Source organism: Bison bison, unplaced genomic scaffold (genome assembly GCF_000754665.1).
Source record: "Bison bison bison isolate TAMUID 2011002044 unplaced genomic scaffold, Bison_UMD1.0 scf7180017862979, whole genome shotgun sequence".
Lineage (NCBI taxonomy): Eukaryota > Metazoa > Chordata > Mammalia > Artiodactyla > Bovidae > Bison > Bison bison.
In genome coordinates, this window is record NW_011493551.1 from 764,087 (window position 1) to 788,477 (window position 24,391).

At 41.0% G+C, this 24,391-nt stretch overlaps 2 protein-coding genes across 17 annotated transcripts in view; both read left to right on the forward strand.

Annotated features, from left to right (window-relative positions):
• ENTPD1 (ectonucleoside triphosphate diphosphohydrolase 1) overlaps positions 1–15,029 on the forward strand; it is a 104,966-nt gene extending 89,937 nt beyond the window's left edge. For all 5 annotated transcript variants that reach the window (XM_010832993.1, XM_010832996.1, XM_010832997.1 and 2 more), the window contains exons 8-10: positions 5,307–5,423; positions 8,131–8,268; positions 10,412–15,029. In XM_010832993.1, coding sequence (XP_010831295.1) covers positions 5,307–5,423; positions 8,131–8,268; positions 10,412–10,618 — 462 coding nt within the window. In that variant the 3' untranslated portion in view covers positions 10,619–15,029. The remainder of the gene's footprint in view (positions 1–5,306; positions 5,424–8,130; positions 8,269–10,411) is intronic.
• Positions 15,030–23,246: 8,217 nt separating this feature from the next.
• Positions 23,247–24,391, forward strand: part of LOC104983541 (chromosome unknown open reading frame, human C10orf131) — an 84,374-nt gene continuing 83,229 nt past the window's right edge. For all 12 annotated transcript variants that reach the window (XM_010833015.1, XM_010833012.1, XM_010833013.1 and 9 more), the window contains exon 1: positions 23,247–24,157. The gene's annotated coding sequence lies outside the window, so the exon portion shown is untranslated. The remainder of the gene's footprint in view (positions 24,158–24,391) is intronic.

Genomic DNA, 24,391 nt, shown 5'->3' on the forward strand with positions numbered 1-24,391 from the left:
TTCCCATTCTATTGTTTTCCTCTATTTCTTTGCATTGATTGCCGAGGAAGGCTTTCTTATCTCTCCTTGCTATTCTTTGGAACTCTGCATTCAGATGCTTATATCTTTCCTTTTCTCCTTTGCTTTTTGCTTCTCTTCTTTTCATAGCTATTTGTAAGGCCTCCCCAAACAGCCATTTTGCTTTTTTGCATTTCTTTTCCATGGGGATGGTCTTGATCCCTGTCTCCTGTACAATGTCACGAACCTCTGTCCATAGTTCATCAGGCACTCTGTCTATCAGATCTAGTCCCTTAAATCTATTTCTCACTTCCACTGTATAGTCATAAGGGATTTGATTTAGGTCATACCTGAATGGTCGAGTGGTTTTCCCTACTGTCTTCAATATAAGTCTGATATAACTGTGTATATCCACATGCAAAAGAATGAAATTGGACCTATATATTACAGCATCCACAAAAATCAACTTAAAATGGACTGAAGACTTTAACACAAGACCTGAAACTGTAAAATTTCAAGAAGAAAATATAGTGAAAGAAAATGACATTGGTCTTAGCAATGAGTTCTAGATATGACACCAAAAGCCCAGTCACCAAAAGCAAAAATAGATAATTGAAACTACATCAAACCAGAAAGTTTTTGCACAGCAGAGGAAACAATTAGCAGAGTAAAAAAGCAACCTACAAAATGGTAGAAAATATTTGCAAACTGTATATCAGATGAGAGGTAGATTTCCAAATTATATAAGGAATTCCAACAACCCAACAGCAAGAAGAATACTAACTCGATTAAAAATGGACTAGAGAGTTCAGTAGATATTTCTCTAAGGACTACATACAAATGGCTAGTTGGTATACGCAAGGGTGCAGAACATCACTAACAATCTGGGTAATGCAAATCAAAATCACAATGAGGTATCACCTTATACCTGATAGAATGGATATTATGAAAGAAAAAGCAAAAGACAAGTGTAGTGAGGATGTGAAGAAAATGGACCCCTTTGTATATTGTGGATGTGGCCACTATGTAAAGGAGTATGGCAGTTCCTCAAAAAAAAATCTATCATATGATCAAGCAATCTTTCTTTTGGGTGTTTATCTGCCCAGGTGTGGAAACAACTTCAATGTCTGTTGATGAATGTTGAAAGAGGAATGGATTTTTTAAATGTGATATACACATACAACAGAATATTACTGAGCATTAAAAAGAAGGAAATTCTGTGACATGAGACAGAAATGAACCTTGAAGACATCATTGTTGCTTCTGTCTGACTCTTTGTGACCCCATAGACTGTAGCACACCAGGCCTCTCTGACCCTCACCATCTCCTGGAGCTTGCCCAAATTCATTTTCATTGCATCGGTGATGCTATCCACCCATCTCATTCTCTTACACCCTCTTCTCCTTCTGCCCTCAATCTTTCCAAGCATCAGGGACTTTTCCAATGAGTCATCTGTTCACATCCGATGACCAAAATACTGGAGCTTCAGCATCAGTTCTTCCAGTAAATATTCAGGGTTATTGACTGGTTTGATCTCCTTGCTGTCCAAGGGACTTTCAGGAGTCTTTTCCAGCACCACAGTTCAAAGGCATCAATTCTTTGGCCTTCTTTATGGTCCAGCTCTCACAACCATACATGACCACTGGGAAGACCATATAGCCTTGACTATATGGACCTTTGTCAGCAGAGTAATGTCTCTGCTTTTCAACATACTGTCTAGGTTTGTCATAGCTTTCCTGCCAAGAAGCTATCATCTTCTGATTTCATGGCATTTGAAGACATTCAGTTCAGTTCAGTTCAGTTCAGTCGCTCAGTCATGTCCGACTCTTTGCGACCCCATGAATCGCAGCACGCCAGGCCACCCTGTCCATCACCAACTCCCGGAGTTCACCCAGACTCACGTCCATCGAGTCGGTGATGCCATCCAGCCATCTCATCTTCTATTGTCCCCTTTTCCTCCTGCCCCCAATCCCTCCCAGCATCAGAGTCTTTTCCAATGAGTCAACTTTCCGCATGAGGTGGCCAAAGACATTAGCTATGTGAAATTAGCCAGTCACAAAAGGACACATAATGCATGATTCCACTTACATGAGATATCTAAAATAATCAAACTTATAGACTTAATCAGAGAGTAGAATGGTGGTTGCCAGGAGCCTGATGGAGGGGAGAGATGGGGAGTTACTAATCAATAGGCATAAAGTTTCAGCTATGCAAGATGATTAACTTCTAGAAATCTACTGTACAGCTTTGTCCTTCACTGTATACATTAACATTTGTTGAGAGGGTAGATCTCATGTTAAATTTATTTATAACAAAAATATAAAGTTTACAGTAAAAACTTAAGTCTTTCCCTCCTTCCTGCCCGACAATCAGTTCACTGGAGGAAAACACTCTTAATAGTTTTAATTAATAGGGGAGAACCTTTTCAGGCATCCACTATACATATTATGCTTCCCCAGTGGCTCAGCAGTAAAGAATTCACCTGCAATGCAGGAGACTTGGGTTTAATCCCTGGGTCAGGAAGATCCTTGAACTAAGAAATGGCAATCCACTCCAGTATTCTGGCCTGGAAAATTCCAAGGACAGAGGAGCCTGGTGGGCTATAGTCCATGGGGTTGCAGAGAGTGGGACACAACGGAGCATACATGCTTCTCAGAAAAGAGATTTGTCAAGTGTCTCTTACATTCTAGCCAGTGCTCTAGGAATTAGAGAGAGGGTAGTTTCCTGCCATTTACACATTTATAGAGCTCTTCCATGTGCCAAGTGCCATGTTGGTGCTGCAGATTCATCTGAGAGCCAAGGCAGATGTGGTCCTGACATTATGGAGTTGGTGTTCTAGAGGTCAGGCAGACAAGAGACCAGAGGTACAGACAAAGCAAGTCAAACTCTAGCAACTGCTGGAGAGAAAAAAAGTACTATAAGAGGGATTAATAGAGCATCCTAGTCTAGGTGGGTGATTAAAAGATCTCTCTGAAGAGGAGCCATGGAAATTAACTCGAATAGAGGGAAGAGCAATTATATAACTGAGGGGGAAGAAAAGTTTGGCATGCTTGAAGGCCTGGGTGGCTGGGATGTGGTGGGTGGGTCAGCAGTGGTATGGTATGATATTGGCCTAGAGGGTGGGGTTAGAATATGAGTGGCTTTGAGACTTCTGGTAGAATTTGGTCTCTGAAGGCTTTAAGCAGAAGAGTGATATGATCAAATTTGTTTTTAAAAGATTCCTATGACTGCCAGTTCAGGATGGGTTGGGATAGAACTAGAAAGGTAACATGGGAGACCAACAAGAGGTCATTGCAGTGTCCACACAGGAGCTGATGACGGCTTGGGCTAAGATGAGAGAAATAAGACTATACCATGATCTTGTTCTGTAACTAGCATACAATATTTAAAGTGTCGAATTCCCGACTTCAAAGTATGTAGAGGCTGCCTTTTCCTACGGAGCTCATCTTCCACTGAGGGATGAGCGTACCAGTTCACAAGCTATATGTACAGAGGTATTGACAGCAACATTGCTTATAGGAAAAAATACTGGTATCAAAGGAATGCTCACCAGTAGGGAGTTGTTGAATGAACTGTGATACATTAATATTATGGACTCTCATGTAGCCATTAGAGTGTTCCCATTAGCCATTAGAGTGATTTTATTTATATATAAATATTCTTTTTCAAATTCTTTTCCACTATAGGTTACTATAAGATACTGAATATAGTTCCCTGTGTTCTGCAGCAGGTCCTTGTTGCTTATCTGTTTTATATATAGTAGTGTGTATATATTAATAACAAATTCCTGATTTATCCCTCCCCGTCTCCCCACTTTCCCTTTTTGGTAACCATAAGTTTGTCTTCTATGTCTTTTGAGCCTATTTCTATTTTGTAAGTAAGTTCTTTTGTATGATTTTTTTTTTTGGATTTCATATATAAGCGATATCATTTGATATTTTTCTCTCTCGTTCTGACTGACTTCATGTAGTATGATAATCTCTAGGTCCATCCATGTTGCTGCACATGGAATTATTTCATTCTTTTTATGGCTGAGTATGTTTCCATTGTGTATATATACCACATCTTCTTTATCCATTCATCTGTTGATGGACATTTAGAGTGTTTCCATGTCTTGGCTATTGTAAACAGTGCTGTTTTGAACTCTGGAGTGCATGTATCTTTTCAAATTAGAATTTTCTCTGAATATATGCTCAAGAGTGGGACTGCTGGATCTTATGGTAACACCATTTTTAGTTTTTTTAAGGAACCTCTTGACTGTTCTCCATAGTGACTCCACCAATCTACATTCCCACCAACAGTATAGGAGAGTTCCCTTTTCTTCATACCCTCTCCAGCATGTATTATTTTTAGTGATGGCCATTTTGACTGGTGTGAGGTGATACCTCATTGCAATTTTGATTTGCATTTCACTAATAATTAGTAATACTGAGCATCTTTTCATGTACCTGTTGTCCATCTGTATGTTTTCTTTGGAGAAATGTCTATTTAGGTCTTCTGGCCATTTTTTGACTTTTTTTTTAATATTAAGCCTTACATTTGTATATTTTGGAAGTTAATCCCTTGTTGGTCACATCATTTGCAAATATTTTTCCCAGTCTGCAGGTTATCTTTTTGTTTTGTTTATAATTTCCTTTGTTGTACAAATGCTTTTAAGTTTTAAGGTCCCATTTGGTTATTTGGGGTTTCATTTACATTACTCTAGAATGTTTTCCTTTTAACTCACTTTTAAACTTTTTATATAGTTTTCACATATGATGATGATGATTTTTTTAAACTTTTAAGTTGTGCCTAGCTTGTGATAGACCTGCAAAAATTATCTGTTAAATAAACATTGGCTATTTAAAGAAAGTACTTGTACATTATAAAAATAGGCCCAAAATTGCATAAATAAAAAGAAAAAAAATCTTATAATTTTGCTAGAGATCACTCCCATTACCTCTATGTAGAATTTTCCAGGCTTTATTTATTAAAAATTCATACATAATAGCTTTTTAAAGATGGGATTTTTCTGACCTGTTCCTCTCTCTTTTATCTTCTCTTTTCCCTATCTTTCTTTCTCCCTGATTCTCTTTCTTTCTCCCTGATTGTAGAGAAAATTAGCTACCAAACAGCTCAGAAATGCCTGTCAGTGGCAAAGTGACACCACCTAGGAAGGAAGCAGTTCCTGGATCTGGAATATCACCTGATCGATGATTTATTCCTCAGAGATTTCTAGGCACTTTCCCTAGGGGTTTGGCCTTTTGGAGAGTGAATCAATGCCCCTCTGTGTTGGACACTGCACCAAACTCAGCACTTTTCTCTTGTAGGCATTTTCAGCTTTTTACTATGTGATGGAGTTTTTAAACCTTACATCAGAGGAATCAGTATCTGTGGAACAGTTGACTGAGAAGTTGGAAGAGTTCTGCGCTCAGCGTTGGGAAGAGGTAAGCAACTGGAAACAGCAGCTGTTACCATTGTTACCATTTCCCTGTGCGTCTGCTCTTCAGGTTGTACTAATGTGACCAAGATCCAACACACATGTTAGAGAGGCCCAGATGGCACACTCAGTTAGGAATAAACTCACCGGCATTCCATGATAACTGGCCATACAATGGATTAAACAAAAAAGGTCTTAATGATTTTCACCTAATTTGAAGTGTGGCAATAGGCAGTTGCTGGCATGGGTCCAATAGCTTGACTATCTTCAATCATTCTTTGATCATTCTTCGGCTGCTTTCCTCATGGAAATAAGGTTTAGCTTCAGTGATTGCATCCAGATACATCAGTTCCTTTTTACAGGAAAGCAAAAGCTAGCCCAGAAGCTCCTTAGTAGTCTTTTCTCTTACATCTCATTGGCCACGGCTGGCTGAGAAAGCAGGATGCAGGATTTTACGACTGGCTTTGAGCCCTAGATCCACCACGAGCTACTTCCTGGAGCTGAGCACATTGTCTTCTACTACTTCCCTTAACCCCCGAGGAAGACAGGCAGTTCACAGAATCTGCCACAGACACCACTGTGGTCAGACCATTTTTCCATCAAACAGGTTCAATATATATCCTGCTTATGACAGAAGCACAAGTTTTCTTCTGGTCTGAGGCACTGAGTCATTCAAGATCCAGTGCCACCTGATGAAAATTTCCAGGGACGCAAGAGAAAGATATGGAATTTCAGTTCAGTTCAGTTCAGTTCAGTCGCTCAGTCATGTCCGACTTTATGCGACCCCATGAATCACAGCACGCCAGGCTTCCTCGTCCATCACCAGCTCCCAGAGTTCACACAAACTCATGTCCATCGAGTTGGAGATGCCATCCAGCCATCTCATCCTCTGTCGTCCCCTTCTCCTCCTGCCCGCAATCCCTCTCAGCATTAAGGTCTTTTCCAACGAGTCAACTCTTCGCATGAGGTGCCCAAAGTATTGGAGTTTCAGCTTTAGCATCAGACCTTCCAATGAACACCCAGGACTGATCTCCTTTAGGATGGACTGGTTGGATCTCCTTGCAGTCCAAGGGACTCTCAAGAGTCTTCTTCAACACCACAATTCAAAAGCATTAATTCTTCAGTGCTCAGCTTTCTTCACAGTCCAACTATGAGACCACTGGAAAAACCATAGCCTCTACTAGATGGACATTACTTTGTTGGCAAAGTAACGTCTCTATTTTTCAATATGCTATCTAGGTTGGTCATAAGTTTCCTTCTAAGGAGTAAGCGTCTTTTAATTTCATGGCTGCAATCACCATCTGCAGTGATTTTGGAGCCCCCAAAAATAAAGTCTGACACTGTTTCTACTGTTTCCCCATCTATTTCCCATGAAGTGATAGGACCAGATGCCATGATCTTAGTTTTCTGAATGTTGAGCTTTAAGCCAACTTTTTCACTCTCCTCTTTTACCTTCATCAAGAGGCTTTTTAGTTCCTCTTCACTTTCTGCCATAAGGGTGGTGTCATCTGCATATACTCTGTTCTAAAAATAAACAGATCATCTAGGAGTGGCCAAAAACAGCAGCTGTTTTAAGTTGACATGGTTGCAAAATGCACAGTGCTTTCATTCTGAAGATATGTGATTATTTGAAAATGGATGCTATTCTCTTGGGCACTGACAACCGAGGAAGGAAGATTGTAAAAGAGCCTGGACATTTGAAGGTTGTGCAAGAGCCTGGACATTTGGAATTTTCTCTTAAGTATTTTGTCTGAGTTGGACATGAAGGAGGTATTCAGGACTTTCAGAAAGAGCAGATCAGATATGCCTCAGCCCTTTCCAAGAGGGGAGGCTTTTTGCAGCTGCTGGTGATCTGTGGAGAAAGATGAACATCTTGGATTCTTGAGCAAAATGCTTCCTGAACTGGGTTCCAGGGCAGTGTTTGTCGAACGTAACTGTGCCAACTCACTGGAAAAGACCCTGATGCTAGGAAAGATTGAGGGCAGGAGGAGAAGGGGAGAAAGAGGTTGAGATGGTTGGATGGCATCACTGACTCCATGGAAATAAGTCTGAGCAAACTGTGGGAGATAGTGGAGAACAGAGGAGCCTGGCGTGCTGCAGTCCACGGGGTTGCAGAGTCAGACACGACTTAGTGCCTGAACAACAACAAGGGCAAGAGGCTGAGACGGTATGGATAGAGTCAGGACTCCAACCCTAGTTCTTTTGATTCTACACGTTGAAATGTCTTAACAAAGATCAAATTTTCCCCACACTTAAAGATCTGTAAAATGAAAATACAGACACTATATTTATTGAATAAATGTGTGTATAAGTGGACAAGCTCATTAAACAAAAATTAATGATTTCTTTCATGTAACAGTTTTTCAGTTTTGAATATATGTGGAAAATGTTTCACAAGGGATGAAAAAATATAGTAAAATTCAGTGTTGTTGAACCTATTAGACCGCAGAAACTAGATTTTTTTTTTCCTGCTGGAGCACTTATTAATGTGTCATAGCCTGTGGAGGAAAAGATCCCTTAACAGACCCTGAAGTATGAAGCCCTGCACCCATGGAAGGCATGCAGCGCCATTCCCAAAGCCCTCTGCAGAGGCCAACCCTCAGGCCCATGTGAGCTGGGGCTTTCTATTCCCTTGATCAGCTCAGTAGGGAACATGGCGGCTGTGGAGAAGGGCCTGTTGTACAAGCATCATGTTTTCCTCACTTTGCTTCCAGGTGCAGAAGAATTTTGGTGAAGTGAAGGAGAAATACCTGAGTGAATACTGCTTTTCTGGCACCTACATCCTGGTTCTCCTCCTGAATGGCTACCATTTTACAGCTGAGTCCTGGAAAAATATTCACTTCATGAACAAGGTTTGTTGGGTTAAGGGCGAAGTTGGGTGGTAGTGACTGAGACAGCTTTGAGTTTGAAAGAGGTAGGAGTCAACCTGATTTAAATTTTGGCCTGATGTCCTGTTCTGCCACCTCACCTCTCACCTAAGCTGGGATTTTGTGCCTGGCTCTCCTGGCATGTTGACCAGCCAGTTGTGGGCATCCTATCTAAGGAGGTCTACTTGCATCCTCAGCCTCACCTTTCTGCTCATATAACAGTGACTAACTCCTTATAAGACAAAATATAAGATATTAAAGTAATATAACAGTATTTCAACAGCCACAGTGATTCTGTGTGCTGGCTTCAACATCCATCCCAAAGGCCCCTTCATGAATTCAGAAAGGATGATCATGGTTTCTTATAAGGGGTGAAGGCCTTGTTGGCTGCAGCTTTAAGAATGACCAATCTGAAAGCTCACTGTGAGGAATGAGAGGAATGACTGTGCATGGGGGCCTTTGCTTAAGAAATGAGGCTTAGCATAAGCCTTAAAGAAGCAACCTCATGGCTGTGCATTACCAAAGCATCACCTACAGGCATTCAGGCCTGGAGCAACATTTACACTGGCAGTGAGACAGAGGAACACACTTGTGGCTGATTAAAAATATTAAGGACAGTGTTTCTCTACCTTTTAAACTCATACCAATTGATGGCAAAAACAATTTACCCCTGACTTCAAGCAAAACAAAGCATTAAGGCAGAGGACTGTGGTGGCCTTGAAAATACTAGTTTCATCGTGCTCTTGTCAATATTGCCTTTGCTAATTTGAATCTTTTCCTTGTTTTAACATCCAAGTTTTCCTTCTGTTCCATCATGGTTTGTCTGTTTGAGAGAGATGTCTATGTCAGACTTATATTCTCTGAGGTACCAACTATGATCTGTTATTTCTAAACCCTAGGTGATAACTCCAGTAACTCTGGAGGCTTCTTTGACACAGGCAGTCAGATAAAGTTCCAGTTTCCCATAAAAGGAAGTGGGCATTTTACAAATTATTAATTCCCAGGACTGGTAAAGGCGTAGGGGAGAGGAGCATTTCACATGCTATTGGCTGGGATGTAAACTGGCATAACCTTTGGGAAGACTGTTTTGGCAATATGTGCTAGAAGCCTTAAAATATGTACATCACTTTGTCCAACTACTCCATTTCTAGGGTTTATAAATAATTGAATAAAGTGAGTAAAAATGACCATATAAGGCAGTTCATACCAGTCATGATACTGCAGAAATCCCTTAAGAGATGTGGGATAATATTTACAAAGAGTTGTTAAATGACTTCTACATGCAATTTAATTCCACTTTTTTCTGTGAAAAACATGCACAGAGAGATTGGTAGGATATGACACAAAATGATAATAACAACAACTTTGAGTGACGAAGCAGAGATGGTTTTATCTTCAAAAAAGAAGATATATGTACTTGGTGATTTTCCTACCATGACCACATACAACTCATGTAATAGAAACATTTCCACAATTCTTTATTATTCACAGACTACCTATATTTCAATACATTTCGAGGTGATTTGAAAATATCCCTAGGAAGATGGCAGGGTTGGAGAATGTTTTTTCATTTGAGAATAATCCTTTCTCATGCATATGCAATGTCTTTGAACATCCGTCGAGTAAGACTGACTTGATGGGGATTATTCCCCAGGTTTTCCCTAGTTGAATCATAACAGAAGTCCTGGTTTTGTATGGATGAGATTCCTGGGCCTGACATGGATGTAGAAGGACAGGGACAGTCAGTCTCTCATTTTTTGCCTGCTTCCTGTCAGCCTCCAGCCCCCTTCCCCACCCTATCACGCACATTACACAAATATCAAAAGAGGAATGCAAACTTCCAAAGGCCTAATTTGAATTAAGTTCTTCTTGGCAGGAGAACTGAGCCATCTTTCACCAAATTCCTCTGTGAATCTGGGGAATACAGTAGTGAGGCCCCACACTCTCCTTCTAATCACTTGCTCCTGTTTCCTCACAGCCATATTCCCAATTCAAAATATAGAAGTAATCCCTTTAGAGAACCGAACGTGGTGCTTTCACTTCCTGGTGGTTTAGTGTTATGGGTAGTGTTGAATGAAAGCTCATTTAATCCTCAAATCAGAAACAACACTTTCCCCACTGTTTGCAGGTCCGGAGCACCAGCGTTGGGTGGACTTTGGGCTACATGCTGAACCTGACCAACAAGATTCCAGCTGAAGAGCCAATGTCCCCACCCCTCCCCCACTCCACCTATGTCTTCCTCATGGTCCTCTTCTCCCTGATCCTGCTCGCAGTGATCATCGTAGGCATAGTTGTCTTTCACAAGCCTTCGTATTTCTGGAAAGACATGGTATAGCAGGAGCAGCTGAAATCTTCTGGCTGGAGTGAGAAAACTCGCCCAGGAAGCACTTACCTCCACAGTGGGGCCCAAGGTCACCACTCTTGCTCACCAAGGCCAGTCTTGACCAGCATGAGGCTTCCTTGGCTTCTGCTAAATCCTCTCCGTGGGAAGTATTCACCACCCTCTGCTTCAAGGACTTCCTGGCAGACACTGTCTTTTCTGTGAGTCTTTCCAAACTTCCCCCCTTTCTCTTTTGTACTCTTTGTTGTGTGGGTCTTAAAGATCTGCCTCCTTTCATGATCATTGCTTTATAAAAGAACAATATTGACTTTGTCCAAAAGAACTGAGAATCTCGAGTCCTGTGCTGGGAAGCTGCCCTGGCTAAAAGAAGAATCTTGGGGACTAATTCAGTTGTGATCTTACAGACCTGTTTCCCATTTATTAAAAAAGCCATACAATGCCTTTGGAGAAGATAGACACACACCCAAGCCCAGCCTGCCCTTTCCATGGGAAAATTTTCTAGACTAAGCAAATGTGTGCTAGGGCAAAAGAGTCTTGCAAAGGAATTTCTGTGCTTATGCAGTAAATAGTTAATCCAAGCCAAAAGAGGGTTTTTGCCTAAGTCACATATTCCTGGGTGATGCCAAAAATGCTACAGAGTGGGACACCCATACCAGAGATTATTTTAAAAGCTGCTGTACATATATATATATAGGCATTCAGATATCAGGGCGTATTATTTAGTTAGGTGTACACATGTCAGGAAGAAAAATAGTTACAACATAAGGTTGGAAAAATGTGTCCTCCAAAACATCTCCTGGGGTTGGTTTTTATTGTGGTAAAAGGCATAGAACCTAAAACTCACCATTATAACATAAACAGTTTAGTGGCATTTAGTACATTCACAATGCTGTGCGACTGTCAATGCTATCCAACTCCAGTATATTTTCATCACCAAGAAATTGGCTGGGCGTAAGGCCATCCTGAGGTAGACATGAACCGTCAACCCTTCCGTTTTGCTAAACATGCTAACCAGTTGCACCACAAAGATGCTCACTGAGATGTCACTAAAGCCATGCTGTATCTTACTGTCCCAGGATCTAATTTAGTGAGAGAACTTCATGAGTGAGAATGGCATGCCTTTTTGGTGTCATGGTATTTACACAACAAAATGTGCCAGGGATCACATCTATAAGTGTTACTGCTGGTTCTAGGTACTTCTGCTTAAGTATCTTTGCCATAGACATCTTTGCCACAAGCACTTGTGGCCACATTTTCACTGTAGTAATTGGGTTGGAAGCAATTTTGCCATAAAATATAAGATAATGGAAAATAAAAGAGGGGCAATTAAAGGACACAATGAAATGAATAACAAAATTCAAGACACTATGAAATATAAAATGTTTGAGTACATTTAAAATGTGTGTAGATTCATGGCAATACTGTACAAATAGCTTATTTTATTTTGCAGGTGGTACCTAAGCACTTGTCTTCCAAGTCTTTCATTCATAGCATTTTATACGGGGTTTATTTTTTTGGCTCATTGGTTTGTCTCCTCATTCTGCATCATACTTTTCCTTGTTCACTGAAATGTCTTCCTTCATAAAGAGCGATGTACGTTTCCAAGTCCTTAGAGGCATCTTTGTAACTGAGCTTTGTGCTGTGCTGTGAAAGCTTCTACACAGTTGTTTGTTCTTGGCATATTGTCACGTGTCCGTTTATAGACATTCCAAAGTCATGTGGGAAATGTGGGTTTCCCTCTCCACCTTCTAGGACTGTGGCCTCTTTCTCCTCCAAAGTAGTGTTTCAAAATACGAAACCAACTCTTGGGACAAATCAGTGTCATATGCCAGCTCAATAAAGCCATCAATAATGTTGCCAACTAGAAGAAACGCTAACACATTTCAACCAGTTGAAACCAAACTGTCAAACCAAAAACTCCCACCTCGGTTATTTTATCTTTCATGGAGAACGTGCCTTATAGGCAATGAGTTATTTGATGAAAATGTTTGCCGCAAAAACGCTTGTGGCAGAGGTGTCAGTGGCAAAGATACTTATGGTGAAGGTGCCTAGAACTCATTTCAACATGTAAGTAATATGTAATTAATGAGATTTCTTATTTTTTAATATTAAGTTTTTGAAATCTGTTGTGTATATTACACTTAGAGCACACCCTAATCCGGACTACATTTTAAGTGCTCGATAGCCATGTGTGACTAGTGGCTACCATATTAAACAGCACATATCAAAAAGTACATTCAAAGCTAAAAAAACACAGGCAATAGTATTTTGTCTTTCTCTGGGTGGGGGAACTTCTTTAAACAGCTATAGATGCTATAACATCCTTGCTATTATTTATTATATATGAAGTTTAACATTATCCTTAACAAGCTTTTAACATCCCAGCTCAGAGTTTCACATTATTCCTCAGGTTTTGTTGCATTTTTTTGTGACAATAGAGATGCCTGTCATTCAGACCAAGATGCTTGATGATTAACCCTAAACTTTAGAAAATTTAATCTGGATTTAAAGATGATACAAGATAATTTGGATGCTTAAATTCTATAGTCAAAGTGTAAATTTGAATACTAAAATAAAGATTAGTCTCTTAAGAGCTCACAAAGTTTACCATATAATAGTAAAGTTACTATTAAAATATATTCTCATGTATTGTTGGTTTGAAAGACGAGTTGAATTTCACCAAAATGGTTTCATCGCTCTCTGATTCAGAGTCTGATAATTGCTATCTTGTTTGAACATAACAAGTTGCTCACAATTAGCCTGCACTAGCCAGGTATTTCAGTTTGTACTAGTTTTTTTTTTTTTTTTTAAATTTCTTATAACGACCTCAAAATTTCAGTGGCTTACCACAATAAACATTGATTTTCATGTTCATGGGTCTCAAATCAGCTAGTACCTCTATTTCCGGCAGTAGGTCAAGTTCAGGCCTGCTCCATGTATCTCCCACTCTCCTTGTCTGGTGGCTTCCTGAGCCATGTTCTGAGTAGAAGGGACACAAAAAGGACAGAAAATTCAGGATGCCTCTTCAGGTCTTGGCCCAGACATGGCCCTGTCACTTCCATTCACATTCTACTGACCAAAATAAGTCATATGACCAACCCCAACTTTACCAATTGAAGAAACACTGGGGAAAATGGCAGAGTCATGTGGCAAAGGACATGAATGACTAATTGTAACAGAAAATTCATGAAACACTGGGCACAATGATTCAGTCTACCACAGTTTCTCATGAACTAAAACATAAAGTATGTTTTCCATGAACTGAAATCTACTTATCTTGCCAAAGAATAGTCTTAAAAATATGTCATTTCCTCCAAGACATCATCAATTCCATCTTCTTTCCACAGCCTTAACCAGGATGCTCTGGCACCTCCCACATTAGTCTCACATTCTAAAATGACAGATTAACTAAGAGACCATCTATTTATTTTCCTTATATGTTTAAGCCAGTGTATAGTTAACTACTCAAGTTTTTATTTGCACAAGAATCTAATACAACTGAACATAATTGGTTTAATCACAGGTACAATAGTTATTTTAATTAATTGGGAAAAGAATGTCTCCATAAGCCTTCTTCTTTCAAAGTGGCATTTAAGACTCCATGTTTTAAAAGTGTTGTTATGCCTTTTGTATTTCTCTATTTTAAGTAAATGAATTTCTAAATTTATATTGATGATATAATGATGGAATCACCCTCATCAGCACCTGAGTTGACTTTTTATTTCTATATCCCTTTTGCACGAAGAGTATCAGAGAACATGGATTAGTCAATGAAAAGTGAGATACAGTTTCCTAAGAAACAACATCATTTCTTTTTTTTTCTTTTTTGACTTGATCCTATTTAATTACATTAATTTTAAGGAAAAACCAATACAATATTGTAAAGTTAAAACATAAAATAAAATAAAACAACATCATTTCTTATAGCAAGGTTCTAAGAAGAGAGGGGAGGAAAGGCCTGTGATAGGGAACAGTGTGTTTTAGGATGACTTATACTGAGCTCTACCTTTCCTCATAAACTTGCTCCTCCTCCTGCATTTTATCATGATTAACACCACCACTCCCTTAAGGAACCAAGATTAGAATCAACTTTATCAGTGTTGAAGTGGCAGGGGCTTGTCCTGGCCAAGACCTTCCCATTCTGCCTTTACAGCATTTTTCATTTTGATTCCTCTTTTCAATCTTGTGATTACCACCCCAGTAGAAACCTGATATCAAGAACAATGATCTTGTCTCCAATATATTGCTTTCAGATTAATCAATATTTGCTAAACAGTTTGGAGACAATTAGTGTCCCATGTCATGTTAATGCTTGTCCTGTGGGGGAAACAAGAGTTCTGTGCTCAAATAATTTGGGGAAATTCTGGGTTAAATAAAATTTAATAAATTATTTTTTTTTAATGTATTGAAGTATAGTCGATTTACAATTCGTGTGTTTCTTGTGTGTGGCAAAGTGATTCAGTTATATATATTCTTTTTCATATTCCTTTCCATTATGATTTATTACAGGATACTGAAATAGTTCCCTGTGCTATACAGTAGAATCTTGGTGTTTTTCTATTTTATATATAATAGCTTAATAGTATATAATAATTATATAAAATATATAATAGTAATTAGCATCTTCTAATCCCAAACCCTCAATCCATCACTCCCCCAACCCCCTCCCCTTTGGCGACCACAAGTCTGTTCTCTATGACTCTGAGTCTGTTTCTGTTTCAAAGATAAATTCATTTGTGACATTTTAGATTCCACATGTAAAAATTTAACAAATCCTTCAGGAATCCTAAGGGCTTTTTATAAAGTAATGCTCATGCTGATTGCAGTTTGCATTTCCAAAATTTATTTGACTTAAACACTTTTTACTCCTGTACAACAAATAATATCTCATGAAATACTAGTTTTCGATATCCTTATGATGCATCTTAACAAAAGCTAACTGATCTGGTTCAATTGCTTTAGGTTACAAATTAAACAAGAGTGGCCTGAAAGGTTATGTCACTTGTTCTAAATTATATACAATTTCTAAGCGGTAGAGCTAAAGTTTTAACGCACATTTCTTGATTCTTAGTAAATATGTTTCATAACATTATAAAATATTAATATAAAATCATGTCTCTTTTACCCACGAAAGTCTTCATTTTGAGGGTCAATCCATGATTTCATCCATAGAATTGGATGGGAGATTGGCTGCTTCATCAGAATCCCAGATATCCACTCCAAGATTACTAGAGGAAAAATATCAACTCAAATTTTAAAAATTCAATCAGAAAGAGGGTTATAGGCTTTTAGGCATAAAAGCTGAGCACAAAGTAAGAAAAAAAAAAAAAAAAAGGCAAATCGGGGGTGGGCAGGTGGGTTGCGAGGGAGGCAGGGAGGGGCGCCAGGGACGGAGGGCGGGCGCCTAACCAGGAGCAGGTACACATTGGACCGGCGACACACACCCTATAACCGCTGTAACCGGGACTAGGTGCCCCAAAGAGGACCTGCCCCGGCGGTTAGTCCCAAGTCTACCCCAGACGAGGGCATCCGCGCAGATCCCGGCGCAGAGTCTGGTTCATCCACAGCGCTCAAGACTGGGGCCTCGGCTGGAGGCGGGCGGGGAGGAGGGCGCAGCCTGATGATGCTATCACAGCCTGGAATACCGGGAAGAACCGCATGATACGAAGCCTCCCATGGTCTCAGGGATGGTAGTGGGAGGAGAAGAGGTGGAAGTGCGGTAGAAACCGGGACCCGGAGGAGGGCGGAGAGGCGGCCAGAAACCCAGGAGGAAGCAGCAGCAGCAGCCGGAGCTGACCGCCCAGGGTCCTGCCCTAAAGAAAAGAGCTTGCAAGGCACATGGATGAGACTGCAGCCAGGGTGCAGATGGTGACTGCAACCATGAAATGAAAAGACGCTTGCTCCTTGGAAGAAAAGCTATGACCAGCTTAGACAGAATATTAAAAAGCAGAGACATTACTTTGCCAACAAAGGTCCGTCTACTCAAAACTACGGTTTTTCCAGTAGTCATGTATGGATGGGAGAGTTGGACCATAAAAAAAGCTGAGCACTGAAGAAGTGATGCTTTTGAACTGTGGTGTTGGAGAAGTCCCTTGGACTGCAGGGAGATCAAACCAGTCAATCCTACAGGAAATCAGTCCTGAATATTCATTGGAAGGAGTGATGCTGAAGCTGAAGCTCCAATACTTGGGCCACCTGATGCAAAGAACTGACTCCTTGGAAAAGAACCTGATGCTGGGAAAGACTGAAGGCAGGAAGAGAAGGAGACGACAGAGGATAAGATGGTTGGATGGCATCACCAACTCGATGGACATGAGTTTGTGCAAGCTCGGGGAGTTGGTGATGGACAGGGAAGCCTGGTGTCCATGGGTTGCAAAGAGTTGGACATGCCCGAGCAACTGAACTGAACTGACATACATTATCTTAGTTTCAGGTGTACAACACAGTGATTTGGTATTTTTATACACTGTGAAATGATCACAGTAAGTCTAGTTAATATTGTCACCACACCAAAATTTTTCTTATAACGAGAAACTAACGACTTTCAAATAGACAACACAAATATTATTAACTGTGTTACCACACTACACATTACACATCCCCCTATGACTTAAGTTTGTACCTTTGAACCCTTTCACCATTTCTCTCTCCTCCGGCAACCACCAATCCAATGTGTTCTGTTGTGTGAGCTCTTTTCTTTAATTTGTTTTTGGCTGATTGTTGTTTGTTTTTGGAGTCCTCCATGTAAAAGTGAGATCATACAGTATCTATGTTTCTGACTGATTTCACTTAGCATAATGCCTTCAAGGTTCATCCATGTTGTAGCAAATTCAAGATTTCTTTTTTTGTGGGTGAATAATATTCCACTGTATATACAAGCATATCTCATTTATTGTGCTTGACTTTACTGCACTTTGCAGATATTGTGTTTGTTTTTTACACATTGAGGTTTGTGGCCACCTTGCATCAAGCAAGTCTAGTGGTGCCATTTGTCCAAAAGCATTTGCTTACATCTTGGCTCTGTCACATTTTGGTAATTTTAGCAATATTTCAAGCTTTTCCATTATTGTTCTATTTGTTGTGGTGGTCTGTGATCAGTGATCTGATACTACTGCAAAAATATTACAACTTGCTGAAGGCCAAAAAAAAAAAAAAAAAAAAAGCAAATGGGCTCATCATTTGCATCTTGGAAAAATTGACAGATATTTTGCCTTAATGGAAAGAATAAAGCTTAAGAACCACACGGTAAAGGTCATCAGCCAAGCCTAATTTTAGAGAGGATTTTCAACTGTTAAGATATAAATATTATTTCCTGTGGCCAAGAGATCACAAAAATTAAGGGCTTAAGTTTAAGAACAGGCACTATGAGGAAAGGGTGACAGAACAGACAAAGGTGGAAAGGGAGTAAGGTCAGGAGTACTAAAGTACTGGACATCAGACCTCCCTGACTCCACCCATCCATATATTTTCTCTGAGTACCCACTCTTTACTATCTGAAATTACCTTATTTGTTGAATCAGCACTATCCATCTATTCATTAGTTTGTCCACTCAGCAAATATTAATACTTATTAGGAGCCCTAAATGTGCCAGGCACTGTTTAAACACTTGTGTGTGTGCTCAGTTGCTAAGTTGTGTCAGACTCTTTGTTACCCAAGAACTGTAGTCCACCAGGCTCCTCTGTCCATGGGATTTCCCATGCAAGAATACTGGAGTATGTTGCCATTTTCTTCTCCAGGAGATCTTCCTGACCCAGGGATCAAACACAGATTTCCTTCTTGGCAAGCAGATTCTTTACCACTGCACACCACCTGGGAAGCCCGTTTAAACACTTAAAAGATATAGAACGATCAAACAAGGCTAAGTCCCTGTTCTCAAAAGAGAAGTAATAGTTACTTTGTAGGAAATTCAAGATAATGCAGTAGACAGTGACTGGTGGAGAAGGACAATATTAAATAAGACAACCAGGGAAGGTTGACTCTAAAGTGGTGATATTTAAATTAAGAGGTCAGCCATGCAAAGATAGAACATTCTAGGTAACGAGAACAGCAGTGCAGAATTTCTTCATATAACGCCTTGCTAGTCCACACAAAGATAAGATAAAAGAAGGGATCTGGCCTTTCTTATTCAATATTGACTTCTCAGAGCCAAACAGAGTTCTAGGACACAGTGGGTGCACCATAAATTCTTATAGGATGAAAAGGAATAGGTAGTGTGTCCTGTCAGAGAAGGCAATGGCACCCCATTCCAGTACTCTTGCCTGGAAAATCCCATGGATGGAGGAGCCTGGTAGGCTGCAGTCCATGGGGTCGCTGAGGGTCGGACACTTACTGAGCGACTTCACTTTCACTTTTCACTTTCATGCATTAGAGAAGGAAATGGCAACCCACTCCAGTGTTCTTGCCTGGAGAATCCCAGGGACGGAGGAGCCTGGTGGGCTGCCGTCTATGGGGTTGCACAGAGTCGGACACGACTGAAGCAACTTAGCAGCAGCAGCAGTGTGTCCTGTATTATAGCACCTACTCTATTATATTTGCTGGTTAACTTACCTATTTGAAGGTAAGGGCTCTTCCTGACCTCTGTAGCCATGTTTAGTACTATATCTGACAGGTAGCGATCTTAGAAGAACTGCTAAGCAGCATATAAAAGATGCTGAATGAATACTATATATTTATTAAAGAAGAGAAAATTAAATAGAAGATATTCTTTAGGAATGCCTACTGAAAATATGCTAAGATACATAAGATTTTTGGACTGTTCCAATGTTGCTTAGGTTTTTTTTAGGGGGTGGGTGTGAGTGCTGCACCACCCAGTTACAGGATCTTAGATCTGGGACCAGGGATTGAACTGGGCTCCCAGAAGTGGAAGTGCAGAGTCCTAACCATTGGACAGCCAGGGAATTCCCTGTTGCTTAGTTTCAAAAAGAAGAAAACTGACATCTGGACATGTTATAAAGGAAATTTTCTCAGAGATAATGCCTAGAGAAAAAGATGGGAAGAATTATATCTTAGTTTAGAAATAGCAATCACTACCTTAACAGAATACTGAGTTCAAAAAGTGACTTTTCTAAATTCTAGCAAGCAAAAGGTTTCCAAGAGAAGAAAAACATGAGAGAGATTTAACTGAGGACTTCTTATAAGAAATAGAAATGAGTTAGCCAGTAAATTTTCCTCGTAGAATATCTGAATAAATACTGAGAAGGAAATTTCTAACTCCCAGGCAAAATTCAGTTTCTAGTTAAACTTTATTTAGCCTGGGTGTGCTAAGTCGCTTTAGTCATGTCCAGCTCTTTGTGACCCTATGGACTGTAGCCCTCCAGGCTCCTCTGTCCATGGGGATTTTCCAGGCAAGAATACTGGAGTGGGTTGCCATGCCCTCCTCCAGGGGATCTTCCAAAGCCAGGGATCATATCCAGTCTCCTGGATTGGCAGGTGGGTTCTTTACCACTAGCGCCCTTTATTTAGCCTATTAAGCGCTAAAAAAAGACTTTAGTGCATTATAGAATAAAACAGATGTGGTCTCTAAAAACAAATATGAAAGTCATTCTTCTATGAACTATTAAATAAACTTTACCAAATACTTATGATTTGAAAATAAAATGTGATTTTAAAAATTGAGAATAGGAATAAAAGCACAAAGCCAAAGACAGAGTCTATAAAATATCTACAGTGAGAAGGAAGAAGAGACAACTTAAGGTGATTGATGACTACCAGAAAATTAAGAGACGAGCTTGAATAATAGTGTGCAAAACTAAAAATGTAAAGTATACATGGAGAGTGGTTAATGATCCCAGAGATCATTAACAAAGAAAAGCTGCAGGATTTGACTGGATTGTTGGTGATCCCTGGGAAGGCAATTTTAAATGGTAAAAGCAAAGTAGATACAGTTCAGTTCAGTTCAGTCGCTCAGTCGTGTCCAACTCTTTGCAACCCCATGAATCGCAGCACGCTAGGCCTCCCTGTCCATCACCAACTCCTGAAATTCACCCAGACTCACGTCCATCGAGTCGGTGATGCCATCCAGCCATCTCATCCTCTGTCATCCCCTTCTCCTCCTGCCCCCAATCCCTCCCAGCATCAGAGTCTTTACTTTTCGCATGAGGTGGCCAAAGTACTGGAGTTTCAGCTTTAGCATCAGTCCTTCCAAAGAACACCCAGGACTGATCTCCTTTAGAATGGACTGTTTGGATCTCCTTGCAATTCAGGGGACTCTCAAGAGTGTTCTCCAACACCACAGTTCAAAAGCATCAATTCTTCGGCACTCAGCCTTCTTCACAGTCCAACTCTCACATCCATACATGACCACAGGAAAAACCATAGCCTTGACTAGACGAACCTTTGTTGGCAAAGTAATGTCTCTGCTTTTGAAGTAGATACAGTAATCCCTGCTTATTTGTAGGGAACACATTCCAAGACTCCCAATGGATGTCTGAAACTGTGGATAGTACTGAACTATATATATACTATGTTTTCTCCTGTATCATATATATGATAAAATTTATAAATTAGGCACATAAGAGATTGACAACAATAATCAATAATAACTTTTATTACAGTATATTGCTGTAATTGTTTTATTTTATTATTGGTTACTGTCAATCTCTTATGTGCCTAATTAAAAAATAGAACATTACAGCAATATACTGTAATAAAAGTTATGTGAATGTGGTTGGTCTCCTTAACCAACTTCAGTTCTGTTGGAAATGTGGCAGTGCTTCTTCACTAGCAGGTGCAGCCTCTCCAGTAATTGTTACATTTTTCAGTACAAAACTGTTCCTAAAACTGTATAACCATCCGTTGCTGCTGCTGCTGCTAAGTCGTTTCAGTCGTGTCCGACTCTGTGCGAACCCATAGATGGCAGCCCACCAGGCTCCGCCGTCCCTGGGATTCTCCAGGCAAAAACACTGGAATGGGTTGCCATTACCTTCTCCAATGCATGAAAGTGAAAAGTGAAGTGAAGTCGCTCAGTAAGTGTCCCACTCTTCTCGACCCCATGGGCTGCAGCCTACCAGGCTCCTCCGTCCATGGGATTTTCCAGGCAAGAGTACTGGAGTGGGGTGCCATTGCCTTCTGCAGTAACCATCCGTTACTTGCAGTAAATGGCTTGGTGTCATTTGTTTAATGGGTTCTTTGCTGAAGTCTTTGTACAGACTACATCACAAGAGATGGTACAGCATGTTACTCAAGTTTTGATAAGACAAAGTGCAAATTCATTTTGTCTCAACCCTGAGGAAGCAAATAAAATTAACCCACAGCAGATAGGAATTGTATAGAACAGGGGTTGGGCAGCTAAGCGGTATGTTTTTGTAAATAAAGTCTTACTGGAACACAACCTCGCCCATTTCTTTATGTTGCCTATGCTGATTTCAGGCCACGATGGCAGACTTCAGTAATTGTGATAGAGGCTATATGGCCAGCAAACCTAAAATATTTACTATCTGGCTTCTTAAGAAACATAATCTGTTAACCCTGTATAGAATATGCTGTCTTTACTGCCAAACTAGGTTCACACTGGGGCTTCCCTGGTAGCTCAGCTGGTAAAGAATCTGCCTGCAATGCAGGAGACCCTGCTTCAATTCCTGGGTCAGGAAGATCCTCTGGAGAAGGGATAGGCTACCCACTCCAGTATTCATGAGATTCCCTGGTGGCTCAGATGGTAAAGAATCTGCATACAGTGTGGGAGACCTGGGTTCAATCCCTGGGTTGGAAGATTCCCTAGAGGAGGGCATGGCAACCCACTCCAGCATTCTTGCCTGGAGAAGAATCCCATGGACCGAGGAGCCTGATGGGTTACAGTCCATGGGGTCACAAAGAGTCAAACACAACTGAGCGACTAAGCACAGCACAGGTTCACTCTGAGACAAAGACTCAAATAGAAAAGAAAAATAACTAGCCCATAATCATGGTGTCCTATGTGAAGAGTTTCTGGAGTATTCAAAGCTTAACCTGAAGAACTAAGTGGACAGGATTAGGAGCTGATGAACTCAGAAGACATCATATTAATATAATAATAATTCCAGGAGTTAGGTATACTTAAGGAACACCACAGATTACATATTATTTGCACATGCCCACATTCTCCATAACGTTGCTATTTAAAGGAAGTATTTCTAGACTTTTTCTCTCTTTCTCCACTATGATTTTTCCTAAATTCCTATACAGAAGAGCCCTACAAAATCAAGATGGGAGACACAGTGAGGATTTTATTCAGAATGACAGTTTGGCCACATGATTTCGAGGTTTGGACACGTTTATCTGTATGCATTATTTCAGATTATTAGGTGAGTAGAACTTCAGGTCTATTTCTACTTATGTCATAATGTACCAGTATAACCTGGAACATTAGCTTTGCAGCAGTTTCTTTACTTCCACATCTCCCCTCCCCTAAATGTACAAGGTTTGTTAGAAGTTTTCAACACTTTCTAAGTTTCTGTAGAATTAAAGCGCTAAGCACAATGCCTTACAGAGAAAGCAGCTAATAAACAGTTGCTAAACGTTTGAATGAACGAAAGCGTACACAGATAGCACCGCCGTGCGGCTTTCCATACTAGCAAGTTTCCTCACTTCCCCCCCGCCCCCGCCAAGAGTTTGCCAGGACAAATTTCCAACCACAGAACATTTTATTTAACTCTTTATTTTAACACGGCGGTCAATCACTGGGAAAAGAAGATAAAACAATGTAAAGTTTATTATTATTATTAAGCAAAGATGGCATGACACGAGTGAGCGTGTCCAGCATGCCCTATTTTAAGCTTGAAAAATAAACTGGTTACACTAACAGCAGTCTCCGGAAGAGAAAGACCCGCCCCACCGCTTGCATATTCCGGGCGGTCTTTTGAGATGCCACACCCAAAGCGCCTGAACTCAAAGAATCTCTCCTCGCGGCAAGGCAGAGGCAGCGCACAGCAAAGCAGGTCGCAGGCTCCCAGGCGCGTCTGGACGGCGTGGGCGACCGCACTTCCACGGGCAGCTGGAGAGCATCCTCCGCCAGGAACACTTGCTCAGAGGCGACTCGGGTGGTCACCCCGGGCCCGCGCAGGCCGGGGAGCGTGCGGCCGATACTTACCGGTTGGGGATACAATTCTTCACCAGGACGAGAGATGTGGGGCTGTCACGATCCAGGCCAGCCTGCTTTCAGATCTCTTCCAGAACAGCGACCAGGGCAATTGCGGCTACTGAGGCACAAGCTCAGCGGCGGGTGATCAAAACCCGCGGCTCCCACCAGGCACGCTAGGCTGAAACGAGGGTGAGTCCCAAGCCCTGACAGCCAGGTGAGCAGAAATAGCGCACCGAAGATTCCGGAAGACTCAGGCTCGGCGCGCGCTCCCGCCAGGCTGGCTGAGAGGCCACATCGCGCATGCTCCTGGACCGCCTAGACGTCCAGTCCTGAGGAGGAAGAGCTCCGCAGGCTTGGGGTGCGTGGGGTGTAGACGTCGCGAGCGGTGCGGGGCGGTTGGTGACAGCTCAGAGTCCGTGGTGAACTGCGCGTCCTGACTTCGCCGCCCAGGCATAGCAGAAGTGCACCGACCATCCAGGTGAATGTCTTAATAACTCATAAAATGTCCTTACCCTTCCCTGTCGGACACTCCAATATTTTGTCTGGTTGCAGCCCTACTCTGTGAAAAGAGCCCGCGGAGTCCCCAGACTACCAGGTCCAGACCCGCATGGGCCACTGAGACTTGTAGTCCCTAAGATCTGGCCCATCCATTAGTCATCACCTTTGGGAATTGGTAAGGCTGAGAACCATTCCATTATACAGCGTTCGAAAG